Here is a 25,771-nt window from a genome sequence, read left to right as displayed (position 1 = left end):
CAAAATTTCCTTTTCCATCCTTTTTCTCACTTCGTCCCATCACTAATCCGGTCCGTCTCTCTTATAACCCCAATTTTCTATGGGTCCCAACCAAATTGTGGTTTTCCATCGCCTCTAACAAATCGACACGTGTAATCCACTCGTCCACATTTCCGTCTATCACGTGCACCGTCATCTTCCTCCTCTCTCTCTCTCTCTCCCTCTTTTTTTTTTTTTTTTTTCTCCTTCTTAAGCAGAGCTGTGCAGAGGCCAGAGGGAATACGTAAGAACTCCTCAGAACTTATCGCAAACAAGCTTTCCATGAAACCCTACTTCTTGCTTTCTTCTTTCTCGTGTCTCTGTTCTGATTAAATTTGATCTTTCTTACGGATTTCACTGTAATTCATCTAATCTGTTTCGTTCTTCAATCGCTCATTTCGTCCATTCCTGATTAGACTTTGGAAGCTGTGAAAAAAACGAAGGTAATTCAGTCCAAACAGTTTCATTTTTCTTTCTTTTCAAAATAGCTTCTGCTTTTCAAGTGTTTCTCTGGAATTTGTGTGATTTCATGTATACAACAGTAAGTAATCTGTACTTTTTCCCTCCAAAAATTTTTCTTCTTAAGGTTTTGATTGTTTTCTCACATGGAGGTGCAATTTCCTAAATTTGAGCGTATTTTGTAACCTTATCTCTGGTTTTTATGTTGTTTATGAATAAAATACGTGTAATTCGATTTTTTACTTGACGTGTAAAGACTAAAAGAGTTTATTATTGTGGGGTATCTAAAATTTATGATCTGGAGGGTTTTGGTGGCAGTGATCATCAATCGTATTCGTAAAATCTGGAAGACTTATGGGTTTTCTTGGGGGTGGGTTTTCGCAGTGGGTTGCTTTTCCTTGAGTTTCTGAATTTTATGTATTGGGATTCGGAAGCATGTGCTCTCAATATTCATCTCATTTCTAGATACCTCTCTCTGTTTGTCTTCTCGCAGGAGGCAGAGCTTTTGACAAGTGATTATGTTTGGGGAAGGGTTAAAAACTGGTGATTTAGAATCTTGCTTTCAGAAGCTTGTAGTGTTTGGTGGTGGAGAAGGCAAAATGGGTGGAGGAGTATTGACTGAGTGGAAGGACCTTCCCATGGAGCTCTTGTTGCGGATTGTTTCGCTTGTTGATGATCGGACTGTGATCATGGCTTCTGGGGTCTGTACTGGCTGGAGAGATGCTATTTGCTTAGGGCTTACTCAGCTCTGCCTATCATGGTAAAGCTCCTCTTCCCTTTTCCTGAATACCTGTTATTGTTCATTTGTGGTTTTAAATGTCCCTTTAGTTGGTGATACTGCAAATTTTCTGTCACATTCGCTCTTTTAGTTTCCTTTGTTCTATGCCATTGATGCACTTTTTTTGTTCTTGAAAGAGAATGATTCACTTTTTGGTTGTTTAGGTTGTTTTCTTATTTGTTCTTTCTTGTGATGCATGTTACTGTATTCCTACGTTTTTTTCGATTGCTCGTGGGAAGTGTTCTGGATGGATGTTTTCTCCATGAGAAACCTGAAACCTTATGCAAGGAAGCTAATTTGACTTGTTTAGGGACTTATCTTATCTTTGTGCAATGAAAATTGAGGTCGATATGGTTAATAATCTGCAATTTGGATTTCTTTCATGTTTCTCTAGAGAGTTTATTTCCCTCCCCCCCTCCCAACACACACACTCTCTCTCTCTCACACACACACACACTCACACAAAATAAATGTAGGACATTTGCATATGTTATATTGTAGGAGATACAGGCATATGTAATGCAAACATGGAGCCCTGTTTTGTACTTCCTTGAAGCCAAAAGGTTGCTTTTTGGTTCTGAGGTCCCAATTATTTTCCGTTGATTGGATGTTTTGGAAATATTGAAGCATGAGTGGTTAACATTGTTGACTCTTGATGGTAAAGTCAGTGTGATTTAGCTTCTCATATCTAAGTGGTTAACATTGTTGACTTTTGATGGTAACTCAGAGTGATCCAACTTTTTATATCTGATGCTTCCCTCCTTTTGAAAACTGAAAGCTGATAAACTGTTACTCTATTTAGTACTCGAAGTTTCAACACTTCTTTTGGATTTTATCACATCTCTTGCTTGATCATAAGGCCTGGATAAAGTTAGCTCAAATAATCTCAGACTTAATTGTAGTTGGTTGATATCCTATTTGGATTTAGTGATTAGGAAATTAATAAGCAATGAAAAAATTGCATTCATCATGCACATATACTGTTGTACTCAATATAAAAGTCTGCAGAGACACAGAGACTAAGCGGGTTAAGATGGTTAGCAACTTGGGTGAAAACAAATCTTAATGAGTTATTAACAGAAAGGGGGGGGGGGGGAGAAAGAAAGAAACAGTGATGAGGAAATGGTATTGCATCCTAAAATGAGTGTCTTTCATAATGATTGTAATATTGTATCCCTTCATCAGCAATTCTAACAAAATGTTTGGGTGGTGTTGGTTTTAAAACTAAGAGGAGATAATTTTGTTTCCATCTTTTTAAGTTTTTGTAGGGCATTGATGATATAGAGACTGGGTCTATCCAGGTGTTTCATTGGTTGAACGAATGATAAGAATCAGGGTTGGTTGTCATGCTACATACATAATACTTGCATGATCCCAGTACTGAATTTGCATTGATTTTGTAATTATAATCCAACAGGTGATCCATTCTCCACTTAGAGGTGTCGTCTTGTTCGGTTGTATGATTTTGTTACATCTCTCCATTAGCTGGTCTGAGTAGAAATGAGTTGAAGAACAAAATAAAGCAACTTAGGTAAGATTACGTCTTATGGTATAAAGTTGTGACACTAAAACTTGGGCTGTGCATTTCCATCAAGTATAGTGTGATCGATTTCCGTGTCACAGATAGCAGTCCAGTCTAATACATCAATGGTAGAGCATATGATACAAGTGTAGTTGAGGCAGATAACTACACACTGGTGATGTTCAAGATGCATTATCAAGAGGAACTAAGGCTTTCCTCGAGCATGGCTTAATGTTTTGAGATTTTGCTACCACGGAATTTCTTACATTCCTTCAAGTAAATACATTCTCATCAAATATGGAACACCTCAGCATGTAGGGCAATTGAAGAAGGGGCACCTCCCTAACTTCTGCTTTCCTTTGCTTGTCCGAACTTCTGTTTCACTGTGTAGCTCTTATTTGGATTGAAAAAACCATTTGGGATTCTGTTTTAAGTTACTTTAACTTTTAGCGGCCATTGATTTACTAACACCATTTTTTCGGACACTATTTTAGTGACCTTTGAATCTGTTTTCCTACTTGGTTCTGAATATGTGATTTTTCTTTGTGCACAACCTATTGGTCTTAAGATTCTCCAATGCTAAGAATTTGCATTGTTTTATGTATTTTTAACTATGCTTCTCCGAGTCATGTAATGATTTTTTCATTTCTTCAGGTGCAATAACAATATGAACAACCTTGTGCTGTCACTTACCCCCAAGTTCAGCAAACTACGAACTCTAACTTTACGTCAAAATAAACCACAGCTTCAGGATAATGCGGTTGAGACCATTGCAATCTTCTGCCATGATCTGCAAGACTTGGATCTCAGCAAAAGCTTCAAGCTCACTGATCGCTCCTTATATGCATTAGCTCATGGGTGTTCTAACCTTACCAAGCTCAACATCAGTGGTTGTTCGGCCTTGAGTGATGCTGCCCTTGCATATCTTACTGGCTTCTGCAGAAACTTAAAGTTCTTAAATCTTTGTGGATGCGTAAGTGCTGCATCTGACAGAGCTCTGCAGGTACATGGTATTCTGTCTTGAACAGGGAATGATATTTTAGGTTCTTTTGCCTCTGAATATGTGGGGACCTTTATTCACTCATTTTGCTCCCTGTGCAGGCCATTGCTTGTAATTGCAATCAGTTACAGTCTTTGAATCTGGGTTGGTGTGAGGGTGTAACTGATGTAGGAGTGATGAGCCTGGCACTTGGATGTCCGGATCTGAGGGCTTTGGACTTGTGTGGTTGTGTCCTCATAACAGGTTAGCAAAACCTGTCAGATTTGCTAGATATGGGATGAATGTTAACTATTTCAATGTTCTTGTGTGGGCCTTTATTCCTTTCATCTAACGTTTGCTTTGTTGGCTTTGATTTCTTGACCTGTTTACATTATTTGATGCAGATGAGAGCGTGATAGCCATAGCAAACAGGTGCCACCATTTGAGATCCCTTTGCCTGTACTACTGCCAGTACATAACAGACAGAGCCATGTATTCTCTGGCAAACGGTCGGGTGAAGAGCAAGCATGACCTATGGGAATCTGTGGAAAATGGGAACGATGAGGATGAAGGGCTCATGAACCTCAACATCAGCCAATGCACAGCTCTGACTCCTTCAGCCGTTCAGGCTGTATGCGACTCGTTCCCTGCGCTTCACACATGCCCTGGAAGACATTCCCTCATAAAGAGTGGGTGTCTCAACCTAGCATCTGTGCACTGTGCCTGTTCTATTCAAGCACATCGTGCAGCGAGCCCCTCTCATCCTGCACATTGATTGAATCAATCAATACCAAAGCTGTACATACGGTAGGCGATGAGGTGTGATGGATGTTCTGGCCAGGAATATTTGGCTTTTCCTTCAAAGCAATTGTGGGACTTGAATTATGTTTATAACTTTTGTATGAACAAACTTTATTTGAACATCGAAATGCCCTTTGCTTTGCTATCTTGTTCCTGTGAATGCCCTTTGCTTTGTTATCTTGTTCCTGTGAATGCAGCAAGTCTTCCAAGATGTGTTCAGCCTAAATGGGGCCTAGACATAAGATCCTTCTTGGAAAATCTGGTCATGTGTTATTTGAGAGCAGGTCAGTATTGGGTTAAACTCTTTTCAAGTCATCTATGTAGGTGATATTAGCATTTTTGGCAATGACGTTAGGTCATGGTTCAGTTTCAATCATTTTATTAGTCCATGATTTGGGGCCGTGGGAACCAGACACATCTTTTCTTTTTTTGCGGTTGCATGCGTTTAGGTGTAACGAAAATGAATCCATCATTAACTCTTATCTCCTAGTGAATGAAATCTGATGATATCATCGTGGTTTAAGAGAAAATCTGTAATACTATTATCCAATCCAATCCAATTCAATCAGTCGTACAAAGAATTGCTTTTCTCCTTTCAAATCAGGTAGTTGATAGGGTTGTTGCAGCCCCGGATTGTGCTCCCAGATTTTTAGTTGATGATGATATTTATTTGCTTTGTAATTATTTTTTCAGTATTTCTTTTCATTTTGTTTCTAGGATTGGGAATTGTGAAGCTAATACTTTGGTCAAAGGGCCTTTGCCTCAGGCCCTCAAGTGTGTTGGGTAGAGCCACCTTTGTTGGATATTCAGCCTACTATAATGTTTGTTGGGTAGAGTCATCATGGTTCGGTTAGAATGGTATGATGAATCTTCACATATGTGAATGTACGTGAATATCCTTGATTCGTAGATATGATATCTATTAAATAAGGAAAGAGAAATTAGATGCTATATCCATAGACCAGGATGTTCATGTGCATTCTCAATATTCAGCCTACTATGCTCAATAATAGGAAAGTCTTCTTTCGCTCTTCTAAATAATATTCGCATGGAAGAGGCGGTTTTTCCACTTTTTTTTTTTTTAATTATTAAAATAAAAAAACTCAGTGAGCTTGAAGCTACCTTATGATAAAAGAAATAAATGAATGATATGAAATGAAATGATAGAGATAGGTGTGCTGCCCAATGGGTTGTGATAAGTAATACTGATTTGAGAAGTGTAATATGATAAGCAAGCATAATAACAGCTGATGTTTACTTCGGGGTAATGATGCCAATTTCAAGGCCAACTTTTTGACTAGAGAAGAAGGAATTGCCCACTTAACAGACCATGATACTTTTTTTTTTTGTTTTTTTTTTGTTTTTTTTTTGTTTTTTTTTTGTTTTTTTTCTGATAAAAGACATATTACCGAAGATAAGGGCACCCAATTCATTCCGCATACATGAGAACAGAGATAGACGAAGGAGGAGAAAACATAAGATAGAAGGAGTTCTGAATCAGTGCTGCCGGAGAGGCAAGAGAATCTGCCACAGCATTCGAATCCCTAAAAGTATGACTAGAAGTAATGCATCTGAAATTACAAGTAAGCTGTCTGCAATCAACGATGATATTCCTTATACACCATGGATAAGAAGCCTCTGAACCTTTGAGAACATTAATATAAGAGAGGTTATCACTTTCAATTATGATGTAAGGAGCATGCAGAGTAGAAGCTATCTACAAGACTTCTCTGATCGCCAGTGCCTCAGGCAAGACAGCATGATTGTGCCCAATGCCTATGGAGAAGCAGCAAATGAAGAAATTATTATGATCCCAACAAATGCCTCCTATTCCAGGCCCAGGATTATCTCTACTAGCGCCGTCGACGTTGAATTTAATGAAGCCAAATGGAGGTGGAACCCAGCAGACAAGAATTGGGCGGCTGGTAGAGATAATCCCGGGCCTGCTGGGGTTTTTTCTCATAATAACCTACGAGGTTACCTATAAAAAATAAAAAAATAATAAATAAATAAATAAACCTACGAGGTCAAGGCGGCTCACGTCTCTTTTTTTTTATTTTGATAAAAAAAGGCGGCTCACGTCGTTTGCAAGGTTTTATGTCAAACTACCCCTTTTCATACCTTTTTTTTTATTTTTTTTTCCCTCAAACCCATTTTTCCCCCAAAACAGCTGTATTCGCCAGGGTAGAAATCGTCTGAAATTTCCATCTGTACAATTCCATGCAATTCTACCCCAAGCGACTGACACGTGTACCCATTATATATTCACGGTTGAGATTTAATCTATCATAAACCACTAAAAAAACCGTCTTCAACCAAACCAGTAGAGAACAAATCGGTTCGGTTCATAGTTTGAAATAAAAGCCGTGATGTTTTCTTTGGCTTGCTCTCATCTGGTACGACTCTGTCTGTCTCTCGGCCTCTCTCTCGATCTCGACTCTTCCTCTCGGTCAGATCTCGACCTCTCTCTCGACTCTCGCTCTCGGTTCCCTCTCTCTCTCTCTCTCTAGGGATTAGTCCGGCGAGGCCTCTGGAGTAGGGTGGAGTTCCTTGGCTTGCCGGCGGTGAAGTTAGTCGCCGAAGTCACCGGAAGATGCTCGACTCTTCCTCTCGGTCAGATCTCGACCTCTCTCTCGACTCTTCCTCTCGGTCAGATCTCGACCTCTCTCTCGACTCTCCCTCTCGGTTCCCTCTTTCTCTCTCTCTCTAGGAATTAGTCCGGCGAGGCCTTTGGAGTAGGGTGGAGTTCCTTGGCTTGCCGGCGGTGAAGTTAGTCGCCGAAGTCACCAGAAGATGCTCGACTCTTCCTCTCGGTCAGATCTCGACCTCTCTCTCGACTCTCCCTCTCGGTTCCCTCTTTCTCTCTCTCTCTAGGGATTAGTCCGGTGAGGCCTCTGGAGTAGGGTGGAGTTCCTTGGCTTGCCGGCGGTGAAGTTAGTCGCCGAAGTCACCGGAAGATGTTGATTCAAGTTCAAAGCTTGCTTTGACACGACAATTTGGTTGAGAGGGCTGGGATTGTAGCGCCTATGGGGTGGCGGTGGAAGTAGTTCTGGGGGTTTTGAGGGAAGCATCTTTGGGTTTTGGATTTTCCGAGGAAACCCTCGAAACCAAAGAAAAATGGAGGATTAGTAACTGATCAGTGAGCACCCGGTGCGGATCCAAAAATTAAACAAATTATTGCAAGAAAAAGATAATCTCCGAGGAAAGCCCAGTGAAGTCTTATTAGATTATATAGAATATGAAAAAGATAATCTCCCACTTTTGGGGATCTCTCTAATCAACCCAGGAACACTTTTGGTGATCTCTCTAATCAACCCAGGAACCCAAAAAGGGAGATAAGCAGATTGTGCTGGGGAAAAAGTGGAGAACCAGATAAAGAAAATGGATGAGAATAAGTCCAAACAGTCTCTCTAATCTACTTGACGTGGGTAGAAATCGTCTGGAATTCCGAGAGACAGAGAGAGTCGAGAGAGAGAGAGAGGGAAAACATCACAGTTTTATTTCAAACTATGAACCGAATCAGTTTGTTTCGATTTGTTCTCTACTGGTTTGGTTGAAGACGGTTTTTTCAATGGTTTATGGTAGATTAAATCTGAACCGTGGATATATAATGGGTACACGTGTCAGTCGCTTGGGGTAGAATTGCATGGAATTGCACGGATGGGAATTTCAGACGATTTCTACCCATGTTCAAATCGTCTGCAATTCCGATCTCGTACAATTCCGTGCAATACCACCTTCAAGTGGTGACACGTGTATTGATACCAATACAATGGCCCAGATCTGATATAACTAATAAAACATTAAATCAGTGAAAAGACATTTAAATTAGATCTGGGCATTGTATTGGTATCAATACACGTGTCACCGCCTGAAGATAGTATTGCACGGAATTGTACGAGATCAGAATTGCAGACGATTTTTTTCCGGCGAACATCGACTCTCAACCTCAAGAAGAAGAAGAAGCTGAACAATTCGAGGGAAGGAAACGGGAGGGGGAAATCAGGATATCTGTTGAATCGAGGAAGAATATATTTTGATGTGGATCAATTTTGTTAGTTCTGGTGATTTTTCTTTGAATTTGGATCTTACAGATTTTTCATGGGACTGAATTTGATTATTACTAGATGTGATCAACCTCTACTCCGTAAGTAGAGATATCCAAGTTTCCGAGTTCGTCTTCCTACTTAATGCCATAATCAGGGGCTATTCTAACTTCTAATAACGAACTGTATCAGGAGGCATTGGATCTCTTTTACAATAAGGTGAAGGAGTGTTTTGAACCAGTTTCTTACACCTTTTCCTATATTTTGAAGGTTTGTGCTTCGTTATCAGATCTTCAGCAAGGAAAACACATCCAAAAGTTGGTTATAGAATATGGGTTTGAATCTGATATCTTAGTCTGCAATTCCCTCATCTGCTTTTGTGGGAAATGCGGAGATCTATTTCATAGGATTCAATTGTTTGAGAGAATGCCTCAGAGGGATATAGTTTCGTGGAATTCGATAACTTCAGCTTATATACAGAATGGATTTTATTGGGAAGCCATGATGAAAGTCCGGGAGGTGATCCAAGAATTATGCAGCCAACTGCTATATTTTTAGAGTTGGAAAGGTGAATATTATGCAGCGATCTAGGCTTTGGTTGCAGCTAAAAATAGAAGTTGTTCTTCTTTTCAGAAAAAAAGACGAAGTGGAGTGAAGGGGATGTGGAGAACTGTGGATTCTCTCATCAAATCACAAAATGGAATTCAAATGGGTAGTTGGTCTTCTCTTTACCCTTCTCTTCCTCTATGTCTGCTTCTTTCTTCTCTTTCTCCTTCTTTTTCTTCTATAGCTACTGAAACACATCCGCGAACTAGTCCTATTGAATTGTTCAAGAATTATGGAGAAGAGGATGGTCGCACATCAAGTACAGGCACCTCCATTAGTGTTGAGGAAGGATTACGCCGATACCATCTATTGGTTCATTCACAACCCTTTCCAACCGTTGTTGCTTTCAATCAACTATTTGGGGCACTTGCTAGATGCAAACACTATTCCACTGTGTTTTCTCTGTATAAAAATATGGATTCCTTGGGAATACAGCCCGATGTCTTTACACTGAACATCTTACTCAACTGTTTCTGTGGGTTGAATAGGCCAGATTTGGGCTTCTCTGTCTTTGGTATCATCTTGAAACGTGGTTTTGAACCAGATATTGTCACATTGAATACCCTACTTAAGGGGCTCTGCATGGTGGATAAAATTGCAGAGGCCAAAGACTTCTTCCAGAAGATAGTCGAAGAAGGTTACCCTTATGATGAAATCACGCACGGAACCATAATCAATGGGCTATGCAAGACGGGAAACACTTATGAGGCTCTTGATATGCTTAGCAAGATGGAACTCAAGGGTAAACATAAGGCTAGTGTTACCTCATATAATGCAATCATCCATAGTCTTTGCAAAAAAAGAATGGTAAATGAGGCCCTAAACCTATTATCTCGTATGGCCCAGAAACACATCTCCCCAAATGTTGTCTCCTACAACAGTTTGATTCATGTGCTTTGCAATTTAAGTATGTGGAAAGAAGCGGCAAATTTGTTCCACAAAATGGTAAACCATGAAATCACACCAGATGTCGTTACCTTCAACACTATGATAGATGGTCTTTGCAAAGGCGGAAGGACTTCTGAAGCACATGAATTGTTTGAATTGATGCTTCAAAGAGGACAGGAGCCTGATGTTTTCACTTTCAACTCTTTGATTCATGGCTTATCCAATTCTGGTCAATGGGAAGAAGCCATTGGATTTCTAAATAAAATGTTGGGATTAGGAGTGTCTCCCAATGTCTTCACTTTCAACATTTTGATAGATGGTCTTTGCAAAGACGGAAGGACTGCTGAAGCACATAAATTGTTTGAATTGATGCTTCAAAGGGGACAGAATCCTAATGTTTTCACTTTCAACTCCTTCATCCATGGCCTATCCAATTCTGGCCAGTGGGAAGAAGCCGTTGGGTTGCTAAATAAAATGTTGGGACTAGGAGTCTCTCCCGATGTCCCGACTTTCAACATTCTGATAGATAGTCTTTGTAAAAACGGAAGGACTACTGAAGCACATAAGCTGTTTGAATTGATGCTTCAAAGGGGACATAAGCCTGATATTGTCACTTTCAACTCTTTGATTCATGGCCTATGCAATTCTGGCCAATGGGAAGTATCCAATGGATTGCTAAATAAAATGTTGGAACTAAGAGTCTATTCTGATGTCTTGACTTTCAGCATTCTGATAGATGGTCTTTGCAAGGACGGAAGGACTTCTAAGGCACATAAGTTGTTTGAATTGATGCTTCAAACAGGACAGAAACCTGATATTGTCACTTTCAGCTCTATGATTCATGGCCTGTGCAATTCTGGCCAATGGAAAGAAGCGACTGGGTTGCTAAATAAAATGTTGAAACTAGGAGTCTCTCCTGATGTCGTGACCTTCAACATTTTGATAGATTATCTTTGCAAAGACGGAATGACTGTTGAAGCACTTAAGTTGTTTGAATTGATGCTTCGAATAGGACAGAAGCCTAATGTTGTCACTTTCAGCTCTTTAATTCACGGCCTCTGCAATTCTGGCCAATGGAAAGAAGCCACTGGGTTGCTAAATAAAATGTTGGAACTAGGAGTCTCTCCTGATGTTGTGACTTTCAACATTCTGATAAATCATCTTTGCAAAGACAGAAGAACTGCTGAAGCACTGAAGTTGTTTGAATTGATGCTTCGAATAGGAAAGAAGCCTAATGTTGCCACTTTCAGCTCTTTGATTCATGGTCTATGCAATTCTGGCCAATGGAAAGAAGCCACTGGATTGCTAAATAAAATGTTGGAACTAGGAGTCTCTCCTGATGTTGTGACTTTCAGCATTTTGATAGATGGTCTTTGCAAAGACGGAAGGACTGCTGAAGCACTTAAGTTGTTTGAATTGATGCTTCGAATAGGACAGACTCCTGATGTTGTCACCTTCAGCTCTTTGATTCATGGCCTATGCAATTCTGGTCAATGGAAAGAAGCCAGTGGGTTGCTAAACAAAATGTTGGAAGTAGGAGTCTCTCCGGATGTTGTGACTTTCAGCATTTTGATAGATGGTCTTTGCAAAGACGGAAGGACTTCTGAAGCACTTAAGTTGTTAGAATTGATGCTTCAAATAGGAAAGAAGCCTGATGTTGTCACTTTTAATTCTTTGATTCATGGCCTATGCAATTCTGGCCAATCAGAAGAAGCCATTGGATTGTTAAACAAAATGTTAGGACTAGGAATAACGTGACCTTAAGTGTTTTGGTTTTTGATGTAGATGATTCTATCTAGTGGAAAGAAATCACTAAATTGTGGAATGAATTGTTGGATTAAGGAAACTCACCTAATATAGTTACCTTCAATATGTTGCTGGGTGCCATTTACAAATAACAAATGATGGAAGAAGCTCTTGAACTGTTAGATCTTATGGTTCAAAGAGGCATTGATTTGAACCCAATACTTTCACATACAATGCTTTGGTATTTGGACAGTGTACCAGGTCAAAAATGGTTGAGGCCGTAAAGTCTTTGACACATGCAGGATTGAGACCATGAGCCAAAGGTTATTATGTGCACTGTGTTGATCAGTGGTTGCTGCAAGAGGAGGATAGATGAAGCAATGTATCTTTTTAGGGAAAATGTGTTGCAAGAAATTGATGCCTAGCAATAATATAGTACTCTTATAGGTGAGCTGTGCGAGTTGGGCTTGCACAAAGCTCTTCAATGTGATGCAAGTTCAACAACAAAGGCCTAATCTGTACACCTACTCTATTTTGATCAGTGAGAAAAGCAGAGACAAATGGATTGATGAAGCAATGAAGTAAGAAATAGAATGAGCTAGACTTTATGTACCTGTTTCAATTTTCAACATCTGCCAAGATGAATGCTGTAGAGTACGAAAACTAAAAGATGCAATGAAACTTTTTAATGCTATCATTGATAGAGGGTTGGAACCTGATATTAAAACATAAAATATAATGATTGATAGGCTTTGGAAGGAGGATTTGTTGGGTGAAGTTCGAGACTTCTTTCCTACAAATGAAAGAAAATGGTTTGTCTTCCAGATGGTGTCACCTAAATGTGTCTCAATGTCAATCATGTTTTGTAGATATCATTTTCTAATATATAGAAATAATCTATGTACTTTTCAAATTATTCCCGTGAATGAAGTTTCTTTCTCAAGGATACTGTATACATTATTATTATTATTATTATTTTTTAAATCATACTGCGATAAATAGAAATTAGTAATGTTATTTTTATTTTGTGACTCGATAAACCTTTTCCCCAAGGTTAGGGCTATGATACGCTGATTGTATCTTTACGAAATCATAATTATTTTAGAATAGTAAGCTAGTGTTTGTGAAACTTATTTTTTATACTATATGAGTGGTAAATTGGTCCGTGTTATGAAATGAGTACATGCCATAATTTATGATGTTAGAACTGTCTCATATATGTATGAAATTGTGAGCACAATTTGGAGAAGATATATATTTTCTTCTGTAGTTTTGAATTTCTATGAAAAAGAAGCCTGAAAGACAGTGTAGCCCTTGTACCTAGACACAGAGGATTTCAAGCCCCCCTCATGAAAGGCGGAAATCCCTGCTCCTGTTGATGTTTCCAAACGTGCTCCCATTGGCCCCTGTGTTGGCGTAGGGCCACGCTGCCTGTCAAGGAACCATATCCCTTTCTATTATTATTAGTCTTGCTGAGTACTGTTTTTTGTGCGAATTGATAAGCATCTGAGGGGAATTATTAGCTTGAGTGCAGAACCGCTTCTTCACTACTGCTTTTTGTGCAAACTGATCAGCAGTTACTTTGAGTGCAGAACCACTTCTTTGTTGCTGAAGGAAAACTCCCCCCTCCCCCACCCCCACCCCCACCCCCACCACCCCAAAAAAAAAAACAAAAGGAGAAGTAGAGTATTTTGTGATGGATCTGATGATTCTTTTTTTTTTTCCTTGGTTTAATTTGAATGCTCTTAATTGACATCTTATTTGTAGAAGGTGAGCATTATAATGATAAAATTTGTCATTGACTTATCGGACTGCGCTGACTATTGAGGAGGCTTTGCTGCTATGTCTTATTTTTTTTTAAACATAGTTGTCTACGTGGTACTACTCAAACTTATTCATTGTGATGGTTGGTTATGTATCACTTTGCTGTTAAATTATGCTTATCCTATTAATTGATTTCCTATCATTATGATCGTCTAGCTGAAAAAACTGAAAGTTGTGTCAAGACATGCCATTGTGCATTGCAGTACCACCTATGTCTAGACTGTGAACTGTTTTATATTTCAGGTAGACCTGAGAAAATCAGTGTAGTGGACATTGCAGTACCACCTATGGTTATTCGTCATTCTGTTTTTATGGATGCTGGGATGAAAAGGATTGCATAAGCTTAACTTCATGCATTTATGGTTCCCTTTATGATGCTTTAGTGAAATATTCTGCTTTGTTGGTGGCATTCTTAGCAATAACAGTGCATGATGTAGATTCTGTTTTCTTTTCTTGCAGCAGTGGAGATGATATTACTATGAGATTAGGTATTATTTATTGGGTCAATTTCTTCTCCATGACATAACCCATTATCCAAATGTTTGGTATCATAAAACTGCCTTGGCTTGGACATTTTTGGTTTTCCATAGGAGGTCTTTTCTTTTGGGTGAGAATTTTGTACCTTTGGCTTAAAATGGATATAACTTTAAATAAAATCGAATGGTAAGGCATGATTTGTGTAACCAGTTCCATTTAGTTGGGACAAGGCTTACTTAAGTGAGTGTTGGATTTTTAGCTTAATAATTACATTGGAACTCAACCACCCCCTTTATGATGATGTAATTGATATATCGTCTGACAATTATCCCTAGTACAATATATCATTTTCTTTTGAATCTGATTAATCTATTAGTTTGTAAATTCTCTACCAGAAGCTTGACAACTGAGCCTTATCTCAACTATTTGGGTCAGCTACATGGATACTGGTTTGCCATATGACTCATGTTTGTTTCTCTTGGTTCTTTTTTTTTTTTCTTCTTTGATTGGTAAAGTTTTTTTTTTCTTAATGGATCTTTTATTGCTGAAATTCATTCCGTTGCCTGTGAATAAAATTATTATACAAGTTTATTTCCGTCCCCTCCCCCTTTCTTTCTGATCTGATATACAAGAAAATAGAATTCCACTGATATCATGAAACTTATATAATGGGAAAAAGTTTAGACATCGGCCCACCAAATACAGAATGTAGACTGAAAGCAGCAAGTCTACATTCTTTAACTAAATAGTAAGTATACATGAATGTATTGCTTAATGCTTTTTTGTGATATGTCAACTCTTCTGGGTGAAGATCTCTCCCTCAGGAATTGTTCGAATCAATCCATACATGCATATGGTTCATTGTGCAATGCATGCCGTTACTGAAGAATGTTTATGACTAGAACTGCCTAGACAAACAAAGAAAATTATGAATTGATGTAAATCTTCTGTTCTAGAAAGTTCTCAAATTGGAATTTTTGGGTTCTCATTCTTCTATAGTCTGAATTTTGGTGCATATTGAAATTTAGCTGAACCCATTTAGTTGAGATAAGGCTGACTTGAGTTCAGTTGTATTCTTGCTGAAACTTCTTTTCAGGGAGACAGAGAAAAGCTTCAGATTGAGGTCGCACAGTATTTAAATAGCGATGTTCGTGGCGTTCCATCAAGTATGCAGCCTTTAAAAGGCAATGCATGGTTTTTTTCAATGTCTCAATGGTATAGTGAAGCCTTACCTGGTTTGGTGGTTTTAGGTTGCAATCCCAATCTTAATGGCTCAGGTTTTGACTTTATCTTGAATGAGTTTCCTTTGACAATATAGAGAAGTTGAGCCAGTCCATCTGCAATGGCCCCTAAGTACACTGGGGCTAATCTAATTACATATCCCGATAATTCCATGATGTTGGTTACTGTCCTTTCCAATCATTTTCCCTCATTTGGCAGCTCACTTTTCATGTTCGGATAGTGGATTATATTCTGCAGGCATTTGAGGTTTTTAGCCAGAAAACATGCTGCTGCTGAACTTAAATATGGTTATATAGTGGAACTTTATTTGGAAGACATGGACGACATTGTTCCTCTTAACCGGCAACCAAGCTTTCATCAAATGTCTATCATGTCTCAGAGGCTAATTCCTTTAATTAATTTTATATTTATTAGATCATGTTTCTTTATTGTCTTCGTTAATTTTATTCTGTTTTGCCCCATGTACGTATACTAGGGTGATGCCTTGGAGAACATTAAGATTCAATGAATCTGTTTCCAATCCATACAAGGTAAACTGATGGTGATGAAATGAATTTGCATGTTCCTCAAACAGAGGAGGGTCGCACAGAGACTACTATGCTGATAGGGGTAAATTATGTTTAAGCTCACTCTTCTGTAACATTGTCGATTATATTTTAATTTGATTCATACTTTATTGTGAACTTAATGGTTTGGTTGACGCTTAGATTTGTTTTGCATAGAATGCTGAACAAGGATAGGAGATTTTTCTTTTACTATAAGAATGTGTTCCATTACACATTTGGGTCCGTTTGATAACGTTTCTGCCGTTCCTGTTTCAAGAAATGGCAAAAACATATATTTCCGTTTCTAAAAACAGAAACAGAAATAGAATTGAAGGTGTTTGATAGTCATGTTTCTGGAAGTCGATAGTAACAAGTGAAAAGAATGGCTACGAGTCATTTTTAGAAACGGCGAAACAAGTAGGTTCGCCTGAGTCGTTTCTTGAACCATAAATGGGTAGAAATTTCAATTTCTATTTCTGAAAACAAGTGAAATTGAACAATTTTATCAAACGCTTTTTGTTCCGTTTCTGCCGTTTCTGTGAAACGTGTTTCTTGAAACGTTATCAAACGGGCCCAAATACTATTCTCCAATTTCTAACTGGATCTTTAATTCTTTCAATTAATAGGCCTAAACTTTGAGCAAGAATTGATTGCATACAAATTCTATAATCTATATTGTGAACAACTTGTTGAGGGTTTATCTAGTCAATTCCTTCCAGAGCCTGGAGCAAAATTCCATAAAATTTGACCCTTTGCTCAAATGATCCTCTAGGCCAAGAAGCAAATAATCTCACTTGGATGTCTGGGCGATGCCTGCTGGACCTCGCAAAAGAATGAGATGAAACTCATCTCTTGCTACCTCTCAATGTGCTAATGAGCAAGGATTTGCCTCTTGGACTCTCCATTCTCTCCATTATCCTCTTTAACTTACCCTTTCCATTCTAATTCAGTATGCTGTTAGTTGTCTTGATTTGCCCAACTCTCTTTGGATCAATAGATATTGGTAATTCTTTTGCATTTGCAAGCAACTTGTTTCACTCTTGAACACTTCCTCTGTCAATCTTCCTATTATTGAATCTTGTTAGTTTACTTTATAAACGTGTTCCTGTGAAAACTATTTCAACCTCTGTTTTCTTGTTTATGAATGAGTTTTAGTTAATCATTCTTCATGAGTATTATTGCAAAGGGTGCTTTGATTATTTTTGTTTCTCTTGACTCTATTCTTACTTTTTTTGAAATTTATGTGCTATTTATTGTTGTACTGGTGCAGAATAACTTATATATGTATAACCAAAAAAAAAAAGGGAGAAATTTTGGCCACCTCTACTCAGGATTTTCACATCATCTTTCCTCATTACCAGGATAGTCACCTTTTATGATCATGCTTCCTTTGCACTTTTGTGTTCTTATACAAGTGATACTATGGACGTTGATTTGCCAACACCAGCTTTAATTAAGGTGAGTTTTTATTTTTTTAGATAACATTGGGTTCATTTTTTCTTCATTTTGTTTTTTTTTTTTTAAATAAATGAATACCTTTTTGTTGCCGATAAGCCAATTAGGGGGGGGGGGGGAATGAACAAAGGGCGATGCGCCTCTTCTATAGGGTGATCTCATAGATTAAGGAAGGAAAGGGGGAAAATACCAAGCTCCTCAACCAATTTGCAACTTGTCATAGAAGGGTGAATCATATAGTTGTATTACCAAAAACCTAAAAACCAGCACTGTACAAACTTGGATGAGAAGAGAAAAGAAGATTAAAAGAAGAAGAGAAGAATTAGATGAAAAGAAGAGCTCATTTTTTATCCTAACCATGAGAAAAAAGATATTTATATGGGAAAAGGTTCTCAGCTGTGTAACGAATAATTCCCAAATTGTAAATAATTTTATTTGAAGTTTTTTTTTTTTTTTTTTTTTTTTTTTATTGTATTGTTGATCGAATTCTTAAATTATCAGATTGATTCACTCCAAATTATTCTCATTTCGAATAATTTTTTAATCCAAATTTGCTAACTATCACATCTATAGATCTAGAAAACATCCCTCCTTTAGGTGCATTGGGGCAAAATCCCTTTATGATGGGCTAGGTGTCAAATTTGATGATGTATGTCAATTGTATAACCAACCATTTATGAGTTTTTCCTCTTGACTTTAGAAGAGTTTCTATTGAGTTTCATGTCAATTTTAAAAAGGGGAAATCTCCATTGAAAAAAGGACCTAGCTAGTGTTTATGAGAAATTAAGACCCCAAACAATAGGGGAGAGGGAGAGGGAGAGGAGAGTAGAGGGACCCATTTGGATGGGTCCACAGCTCAGCCAATTGTGAAGAAAAACTTTATCCTAAAAAAAAAAAAAAAAAAAAAATAGAAAATCACATGTGAACTAGCCTAGCCACTTGAGAATAATGGGCCAAATTTTGGTAGGGCTTGGCTATCAACAAGCTAAAAGTGTGCCAAACCTATCCCAGGCTCCAAGACTTGGACCAGGTGTTATACCAGTAGGAGTTGAGGCCTAACTTTGGTCATTAGTCAACATAGAGAGGTGAAATTGTCAATTTTCAAACAAAGTGTGCATAAAATGCTTTCTAGCCGCCCTCACTTACATCATTGCTTGCGTAAGTTTTCAAACTCTTTGATTATAATAATAATAATGCGTACGTCTTTTCTCTTACGGTTATCGAAAGGTAGAATTGGAAGAGTGAGGGACTCCTGTGAGGCTGTGATACAGAGCAAAGGTCGTTTCCTCTGTTCATTTCCACTCCGGCACTCCCCCAGTCCCCCGCCGTTGACGTTGTGAAAGCAAAGAGAAAAGAGATCATGGCTGTATATTACGACCGGCAAGCAGAGGCATACCTCAACGCAAGGCCAATGTATCCCAGTGAATGGTACTCGAAGCTTGCGGCTCTCACCCCTAATCGGACCTTGGCCTGGGATGCCGGCACGGGCAATGGGCAAGCAGCAATTGGGGTCAGCGCATATTTCCTTTCCTTTTCTTTTCTTTTCTTTTGTTCCTTTAAATACATTTCTCTAAAATTAGCAGAAGTATAGTGCAGATGAGAAGGTTACACACACCAGGCCCTGATCTTTTGCCACTTTTTTTTTTTTTTTTTTTGATACCAGGGTGTCAGGATCTTTGATCCGACTAGTCCTTGGGGTCATTGTGATATTGCTTACACAAGATAGGTCAGTCCGAGATGGAAATTCTCATGTGGTGATCGCAAGAAGTTAGATGTAACGGCAAAGGTTTGATCATGGAACCTCGCTTCTTAAGGCAAAGTACCATGTCCCTTCCGAGCCAACTGCACTAACCTTGGGGCCAAATGACCCACTCTTCTGAGATGGGTTTTTCCTTTTTAACTTTGTGCTCTCTCTTCTGGCTATATTGATGCCAACCAAGCAAGCGAACACTAACGAGCATGGTGCGTGGTGGAACACTCCGGTGTCGCTTCATCTCGTTCTGTTCCCTCAGCTGCCGTTGATGCCCATGTTTCTGTCCAACAGATTAGGTTCCTAGTTACTCCCGTCAGCACTCCCTGTTGGGTTAGGCGGCGATTACTCATTCAACAGAGCTGCATAGATAACTTGATCCCTCTAATTCTCCAACTGCTGGGGTTAGGCTGCGATTACTCATTCAACAGAGCTGCATAGATAACTCGATCCATCTAATTCTCAAACTGCTGAACGCTCGCTTCGGGCTATACCCACACCCCCAAACAACTCTGATTCTGGTTCAAAATCTCTGCTTGACTTGATTACTGTCTGTTTTAAATTCTTTGACCCAGTTTTGAAAGATGCTAAACAGGCGGATAGGTTCTTATGGAAGACCGGGAAGACAGCTCGTTGCATTCTGAACTTCAAGCCACCTAATCCCGTGCTGAGTGGAGTCGTATAACATTCTATTTATGGAGATAGGTTTATGTGTCCAGTAGGGCACTTTGTGCCGTAGTTTAGGTTCCCTTCTAGGGGTGCCCTTTCTAGGGGTGCCCTTCCTTAGTTACGGAAGGGGTCCGTACGTACCACCTTTAGTGTGGGTTAGGGTGGATTTAGTTGTTACCCCAGACTCGTTCAACCTTCTACTGCAACCTCAAGGTGGAAGGATGTGAGGAAGACAGAATCAAGAGTATGGTGAAAGGAGTTCCCATCGAATACGGGATCGTAGAGTTGGGAGCTATTCTCGGTGTGGAACCCACCGGAATAACGTTGAAAGAATAGACCATCGATGGCCCACATATCAATTGGGGGGCTTGAATTAATAATGGGTTTTAATCATTTCTTTTTCATTTTATTTGGATATAAAATTTAAGGTTACCTTTCAATAAAATCTGGGCTCAAGTTCAACCATTTATCCATGCTTTTTCGGAGTTTTGATTCACTTTTGCCACATATGAAATTAAAGACATCGTATTCCTATTCTATAAATATATGTCATCTTGATCCACTGGTTAAGCTATCATCAATTCAATATCAAATCATTTGACATCAAGTCCTACCCAACCACTAATCTAACGGTTTATAGTGTATTGTAGTTTCTTTCAATTTACTCACCAGGTTTTGAAATTCTAGGCTATATTGTCTGAACTCTGAAGTAGTCTCTTAATGTTAATAAATCTCTACTATGCTTAATTGCCTTTCATTTTTGGTTCTTTGCCTATATAGGTAGCTGAACACTATGACCAAGTGATTGCAACTGATTCAAGTGAAGGCCAAATAAAGCATGCAATACCACACCCCAAGGTTTGTTATGTCCATACTCCACTCTCCATGTCTGAGGATGAATTAGTATCACTGATAGGAGGTGAAGGGTCAGTTGATCTGGTCATTGTGGCTGTAGCTGTCCATTGGTTTGACCTCCCAAGCTTCTATTCTGTTGTTAATCGCGTCTTAAGAAAACCAGGAGGCGTAATCGCTGTTTGGGGTTACAAAAACTTCACCGTAGATCCGATTTTTGATTCAGTCATGGAGCGTTACATTGACACTGCTCGTCCTTTCTTTAATCCAAACATTCGTTACATAAATGATTCTTATTGCACACTTCCTTTTCCATTCGAGAGCGTTGGTATTGGATCAGAAGGTAATCCATTGATGCTTGAGTTAACTCAGGAGTTGTCATTTGATGGGGTATTGAAAGAGTTGAGCTCATGGTCTGTATTCTCTAAAGCCAAACAAAGTGGTGTTGATTTGTTATCAGAAGGTATGGTTAAAGAGCTTCAGAGTGCATGGGGTGAGTCTAGTTTGATAAGGACAGTGAACCGCAAGGCTTTCATGATTGCAGGCAAACCAAGGATTTAAGCCCACTACTTGAATATCATATAGTTATAATTATATATGCTAGTAGCTCCAGCTCTTTTGTGTTGGATCATGTATTTTTTTTTTTTAATTTGAAATTAAAAAATTCACCATTAATAAAAGGGAAAAGGCTGGTCACGCTAGCACTATGACATCACTGTTTGTCTCTCTTTTCTCTCTCCCTTGGAAAAGTCTCTCGCTCCTCCCTTTTGCTCCAAGAAAATTAACGGCAAGTGACATGCCCAACCTGCTCTCTTAACAAAATAAGAAGCTATTTTTGTCTCAAGTCAGTTAAAACTTAGTATCAATCTTAATCAGCTAATACCAATCCTATTAATACTTTCATCCTAGAACCAATCGGTTCAAAATGGGGTGGTTTTTTGTGATTCTTATACTTGATAGTTAAGTCATCCACAATTGATGTGGGATTATCTTAGTACTCCCCCTTACGTGTTGTAGGTTTTCTTTGGAACTCTATCTTCTTGGCTAGAGAAGGGTCTATCATTGATGGGGGCCCAACATACTCACTCTGATACCATATTAATATTCCTATCTTAAAACCAACTACTTCAAAGTGGGGTGGCCTTGTGACCCTTATATTTGATAGTTGAATCACCTGCAACCTGTGTAAGATTACCTCAATAAATTCAATGTGACAGAAAAAGCCGCTATGGACTCACATTCTATGCTTTTTTTTTTTTTTTGGTTAAGCACCTTCCATGCCTCAAAGCCTCAAATGGTAAATTGCCAAGTCGTTCAATTACATCATTGCATGCGTAAGTTTTCTAACCCTCGACTATATAGGCACCTATGTATTGCCTTTCCTTTTATGACTAATAGAAAAAAGGAAGAACCAGAAGATAGGGAAGGAATATGTGGTAGAGAAAAGCCATTTGTTTATTATGGATAAATTGTTCGTCCGGCAAGCGGAGGTGTACGCCAACGCAAGGCCTGCATATCCCAGCGAATGGTTCTCGAAGCTCGCAGCTCTCACTCCTAAGTGGACCTTGGCTTGGGATGTCGGCACCGGCAATGGGCAAGCAGCTATTGGGGTCAGCTTTTCTTTCCTCTTTTCTGTTCTTTTCTTTTCATCCTCGAATCAAATTGCTAGGATTACAATTGATTTTGCTATTTCTTTCCAATTTATACATTGATTTATTAAGGTTCTGTTGGATTGCAAGAAAAATTAAAACAAATGGAAATAAAAAAAAATTAAACCTAAAAAAGAAACCCTAATAATCATTATCCAAAAAACTAATTAGACTTGTCACTGATCGGGCTCATCTGTAGCACACCCCTGTGCTACAGATGGTGTAGCATGGTTCCATATTGTGACACATGGCAGACGTTTGATCCTAAGGTGCTAGCTACTGCGGATGTAGAGAGACCCCTGGACCAGCAAAGCACCAGATTCCACTACTTCTTCTCTGGCGATCCCGTTCCAGCGATCAAGCAACCGGGAAAATGACCAGAACTCGGTTCTGGCGCTCAAGCTTTCATCGAACATCAACCATGGCACAGAAAATGCAATAAACACAATGGAAAATCCAAAAGTAGAGGGATGGGGATATTATTACATAGTTGAGAAATAAATGAACTTGGGGAAGTAAAACAGAAGAAAAGGGAAAGTTAGCCAGAAATTACAGCGGCCATGACATCTAAATCCAAGCCCCATCAGAAACGAAGGATGAAAATGAAGACTCCATCACAGAACATGGCATCTTCATCAATTCTCAATGGCTATTGAAATCGGAACAAAAAATGAGATGACTCTTGCTTCATTCAGAGACCTTAAAGAGTCTCCTCTTGAAATTTTTGAAGCCAACGATCCAAGGTACCCATGGGAAACGCAAATCTCCCAACATTGATACAACAAAGAGACTACGACAATGAAAGTATTTCTCCCAACTCCTAGCGCTAAGGGCTTGATTAGGTTGCTATGCACAACGAATGGCAGAGAGAAAATGGAGAGAACAAAAAAAAAAATTTAAACAAACCCTTTAAGAAACCAGAAGAGCCTACAAACAAAACAAAATGAAGAGCGGGCATCGACAGGGCAGGGCGGTTGCAACAAAGCCAAACTCAGATGGGAAAGCTTCTTCAAGCAGCAACGAAAAATGGCGGGCGAAAATTGTGGGGAAATCTGTAAGTTTTTTCTGTTCGATTCTTCCTTCCCTTGTGAAGCTACAGCAGCTTGAACGGAGGGAGGAGAGGGGAGCAGAAGAACACTCACCTGAAAGGTCGTCGGAGAAGTAGTAGGTCGGGTGAGCTGTTTTCCTAAATCCACTTGCCTACAACGCATGTAGGAAACCTTCTCCTCCCTTAGAGATGGTCACCATCGATTTTAAATTATCCACATGTCACCAGTCACCATTACAGGGGTGTGCTACAGACGAGCCCGATCCCTCTCTCACACATACATACATACATATGAAAGGACATTTGGATCCCTTATTAATCCCTCTCTCACACATACATACATACATATGAAAGGACATTTGGATCCCTTATTTTGGGGAGGAGAGATAGACACAAGAAACGTTGGTGTAGAGCACTTTCCCTTTATATTTTATTTTTTAAATTCAAGGAATGCATATACAAAGTACCTGAATTTTTATGACCAAATAAGGAATGATTTGAAATTAGTAATATAACCCGTTGTTGGAAAATCGGGTTTTTTCACTTGACTCATCCTCTTTAAATCCTAGTGAGTCGAAGCAAGTCACAGAAAACCAAACGAGTCATGTCAAATTTCCCCCTCTTATTTCTATACTAGTCTTTTTCAAGCAATCCAAATAAATAATTAATAAATAAATTAAATGAGAAAAGATAGAATAAAAGTGTTTGTTTTTCAAATTTTTTTATGAAGCTCATCATTCATTGTCTCTTGGATGAAAGTGATAAGATTCGACTTGGAGATGTCATGGTCATGTATCATTTTTTTTAATTAAAATTTAGATGTATACATTCAATAGTCACTAGATTCGATACAGAAGACTTCGATCATTGAATATTTAACATCATCAGAATATATTTTAGTTCAAAATCATTCAGAAATGCCGACTTAAACTTTAGACAAGAATTGACCGTTTTGTTGAGACTTGGGCAAAACAAACAAGTTTTGAATGACTCGGTATGATTTGGTCCCAGACTCATCATTTTTTAATATAGGACGAGTCTCAATGATTCTTGATCAGGTTTCTAATCTTTTGACCAAACTTGGCCTAGTTTTTCTAGTCAAAACCTAGTTTGCCAACAATTTATTATAACCATGTGGGACAATGATTAAAAAAGTTTCATTTCTATGTTTAAAATTTTCACTTCCCTTCTGTTTAATTTCCTTTACAATCAAACGGAGCCTGTGATAAATTTTAACCCAACAACATTAAACGAAATAATAAAGATTTACTTAATTAAGGTGAGTCATATCATCATACTCGAGACCTCCTAGTGAACATGGACTTCTTATGCACCACAGCTCACCAGCTACGTTAAACAGTGATCCATTGATTAAGCTACCTCAATTATAGAATTAATCAAAATAGTACTCATCAATTCAGTATCAAATCAGGCACTAGGTGAACCTATTCAATCACTAATCTAAGGATTCATGAGTGTATTGGCAGTTTCTTCAATTTACTCACCAAGTTTTGAAATTCTTGACTATTTTTCAGTCGGAGTCTCTAAAGTTCATAAATCTCACCCATCTAAATTACATTTCATTTTTGTTTCTTTGCCTATAGGTTGCTGAGCACTATGAACAAGTGATTGCAACTGATGTGAGTGAAGCCCAATTAAAACATGCAAGACCACACCCCAAGGTTCATTATGTTCATACCCCACTCTCTATGTCTGAGGATGAATTAGTATCACTGATAGGAGGTGAAGGGTCAGTTGATCTGATCACTGTGGCTGAAGCTGTGCATTGGTTTGATCTCCCAACCTTCTATTCTCTTGTTAATCGAATCTTAAGAAAACCAGGAGGTGTAATTGCTGTATGGGGTTACAAAAACTTCACAGTAAATCCAGTTTTTGATTCAGTCATGAAGCGTTTCATAGGTACTACCATTCCTTTCTTCAATGCAAATATCAGTTACATAAAAGATTCGTATTGCACTCTTCCTTTTCCATCCGAGAGCGTCGGTATCGGATCAGAAGGTAATCCAGTGATGCTTGAGTTACCACAGGAGATGTCATTTGATGGGGTATTGAAATGGATGAGTTCATGGTCTGCAGTTTCTACAGCTAAAGAAAATGGTGTTGATTTGTTAAATGAAGGTGTGGTTAAAGAGCTTGAGAGTGCATGGGGTGAGTCTAATTTGGTAAGGACAGTGACCCGCGAGGCTTTCATGATTGCAGGAAAACCAAGGATTTAAGTCCACTGCTTGAATGTCATATAGTCTTAATTTGGTAATTAAATGCTTATATTTGGCATTTGTTTCTAGAACTGCTAGTTTTTTTTTTTTTCGAGACAAAAGGGGTATCCAACTTTAGGCGGACTAAATCCCCCCGGGCTCGTACATGACCCCCACGCCAGGTACAAATTTGACTTTAGA

At 38.8% G+C, this 25,771-nt stretch overlaps 4 protein-coding genes and 1 long non-coding RNA gene across 6 annotated transcripts; all 5 read left to right on the top strand.

Annotated features, from left to right (window-relative positions):
- The first annotated feature begins 238 nt into the window (after nt 1-238).
- LOC122090525 (F-box protein SKP2A-like) lies at nt 239-4,702 on the top strand. Of its 2 annotated transcripts, none has more exons than XM_042660162.1 (5): nt 239-262; nt 971-1,237; nt 3,432-3,780; nt 3,879-4,020; nt 4,161-4,702. In XM_042660162.1, exons 2-5 carry the CDS (start codon nt 996-998, stop codon nt 4,529-4,531), a joined length of 1,104 nt encoding a protein of 367 aa, XP_042516096.1. In that variant the 5' UTR covers nt 239-262; nt 971-995; the 3' UTR covers nt 4,532-4,702. The 2 variants fall into 2 exon arrangements, with proteins under 2 accessions (XP_042516096.1, XP_042516087.1); XM_042660153.1 differs by lacking the exon at nt 239-262 and adding an exon at nt 269-461.
- On the top strand, nt 1,245-3,423 carry LOC122090538. The gene is made up of 3 exons (XR_006143667.1): nt 1,245-2,591; nt 2,673-2,786; nt 2,879-3,423. It is a non-coding gene; the product is annotated as an uncharacterized LOC122090538 (long non-coding RNA).
- Nucleotides 4,703-8,475: 3,773 nt separating the features above from the next.
- Nucleotides 8,476-11,969, top strand: LOC122094002 (putative pentatricopeptide repeat-containing protein At1g12700, mitochondrial). Its single transcript, XM_042664583.1, has one exon. It carries the CDS (start codon nt 9,264-9,266, stop codon nt 11,853-11,855), a length of 2,592 nt encoding a protein of 863 aa, XP_042520517.1. The 5' UTR covers nt 8,476-9,263; the 3' UTR covers nt 11,856-11,969.
- A 6,603-nt stretch (nt 11,970-18,572) lies between these two features.
- On the top strand, nt 18,573-21,358 carry LOC122090515 (putative methyltransferase DDB_G0268948). Its single transcript, XM_042660142.1, has 2 exons — nt 18,573-18,896; nt 20,586-21,358. Exons 1-2 carry the CDS (start codon nt 18,747-18,749, stop codon nt 21,216-21,218), a joined length of 783 nt encoding a protein of 260 aa, XP_042516076.1. The 5' UTR covers nt 18,573-18,746; the 3' UTR covers nt 21,219-21,358.
- A 558-nt stretch (nt 21,359-21,916) lies between these two features.
- LOC122090507 (putative methyltransferase DDB_G0268948) lies at nt 21,917-25,649 on the top strand. The gene is made up of 2 exons (XM_042660131.1): nt 21,917-22,267; nt 24,959-25,649. Exons 1-2 carry the CDS (start codon nt 22,118-22,120, stop codon nt 25,589-25,591), a joined length of 783 nt encoding a protein of 260 aa, XP_042516065.1. The 5' UTR covers nt 21,917-22,117; the 3' UTR covers nt 25,592-25,649.
- The last annotated feature ends 122 nt before the right edge of the window (nt 25,650-25,771 follow it).

This window comes from Macadamia integrifolia, chromosome 2, assembly GCF_013358625.1.
Source record: "Macadamia integrifolia cultivar HAES 741 chromosome 2, SCU_Mint_v3, whole genome shotgun sequence".
NCBI classification, from domain to species: domain Eukaryota; kingdom Viridiplantae; phylum Streptophyta; class Magnoliopsida; order Proteales; family Proteaceae; genus Macadamia; species Macadamia integrifolia.
The sequence above is the reverse complement of the archived record's forward strand: the minus strand, read 5'-3'. Positions and strand labels throughout refer to the sequence as shown.

What these genes read in the sequence shown, in the direction of transcription:
- LOC122090525 (XM_042660162.1), top strand. Translation starts at nt 996, where the DNA reads ATGTTTGGGGAAGGGTTAAAAACTGGTGATTTAGAATCTTGCTTTCAG. An exon ending in CATCTGACAGAGCTCTGCAG is followed by an intron (nt 3,781 to 3,878) that starts GTACATGGTATT and finishes CTCCCTGTGCAG; the next exon opens with GCCATTGCTTGTAATTGCAA. An exon ending in TGGTTGTGTCCTCATAACAG is followed by an intron (nt 4,021 to 4,160) that starts GTTAGCAAAACC and finishes TATTTGATGCAG; the next exon opens with ATGAGAGCGTGATAGCCATA.
- LOC122094002 (XM_042664583.1), top strand. Translation starts at nt 9,264, where the DNA reads ATGTGGAGAACTGTGGATTCTCTCATCAAATCACAAAATGGAATTCAA.
- LOC122090515 (XM_042660142.1), top strand. Translation starts at nt 18,747, where the DNA reads ATGGCTGTATATTACGACCGGCAAGCAGAGGCATACCTCAACGCAAGG. An exon ending in ATGGGCAAGCAGCAATTGGG is followed by an intron (nt 18,897 to 20,585) that starts GTCAGCGCATAT and finishes TTGCCTATATAG; the next exon opens with GTAGCTGAACACTATGACCA.
- LOC122090507 (XM_042660131.1), top strand. Translation starts at nt 22,118, where the DNA reads ATGGATAAATTGTTCGTCCGGCAAGCGGAGGTGTACGCCAACGCAAGG. An exon ending in ATGGGCAAGCAGCTATTGGG is followed by an intron (nt 22,268 to 24,958) that starts GTCAGCTTTTCT and finishes CTTTGCCTATAG; the next exon opens with GTTGCTGAGCACTATGAACA.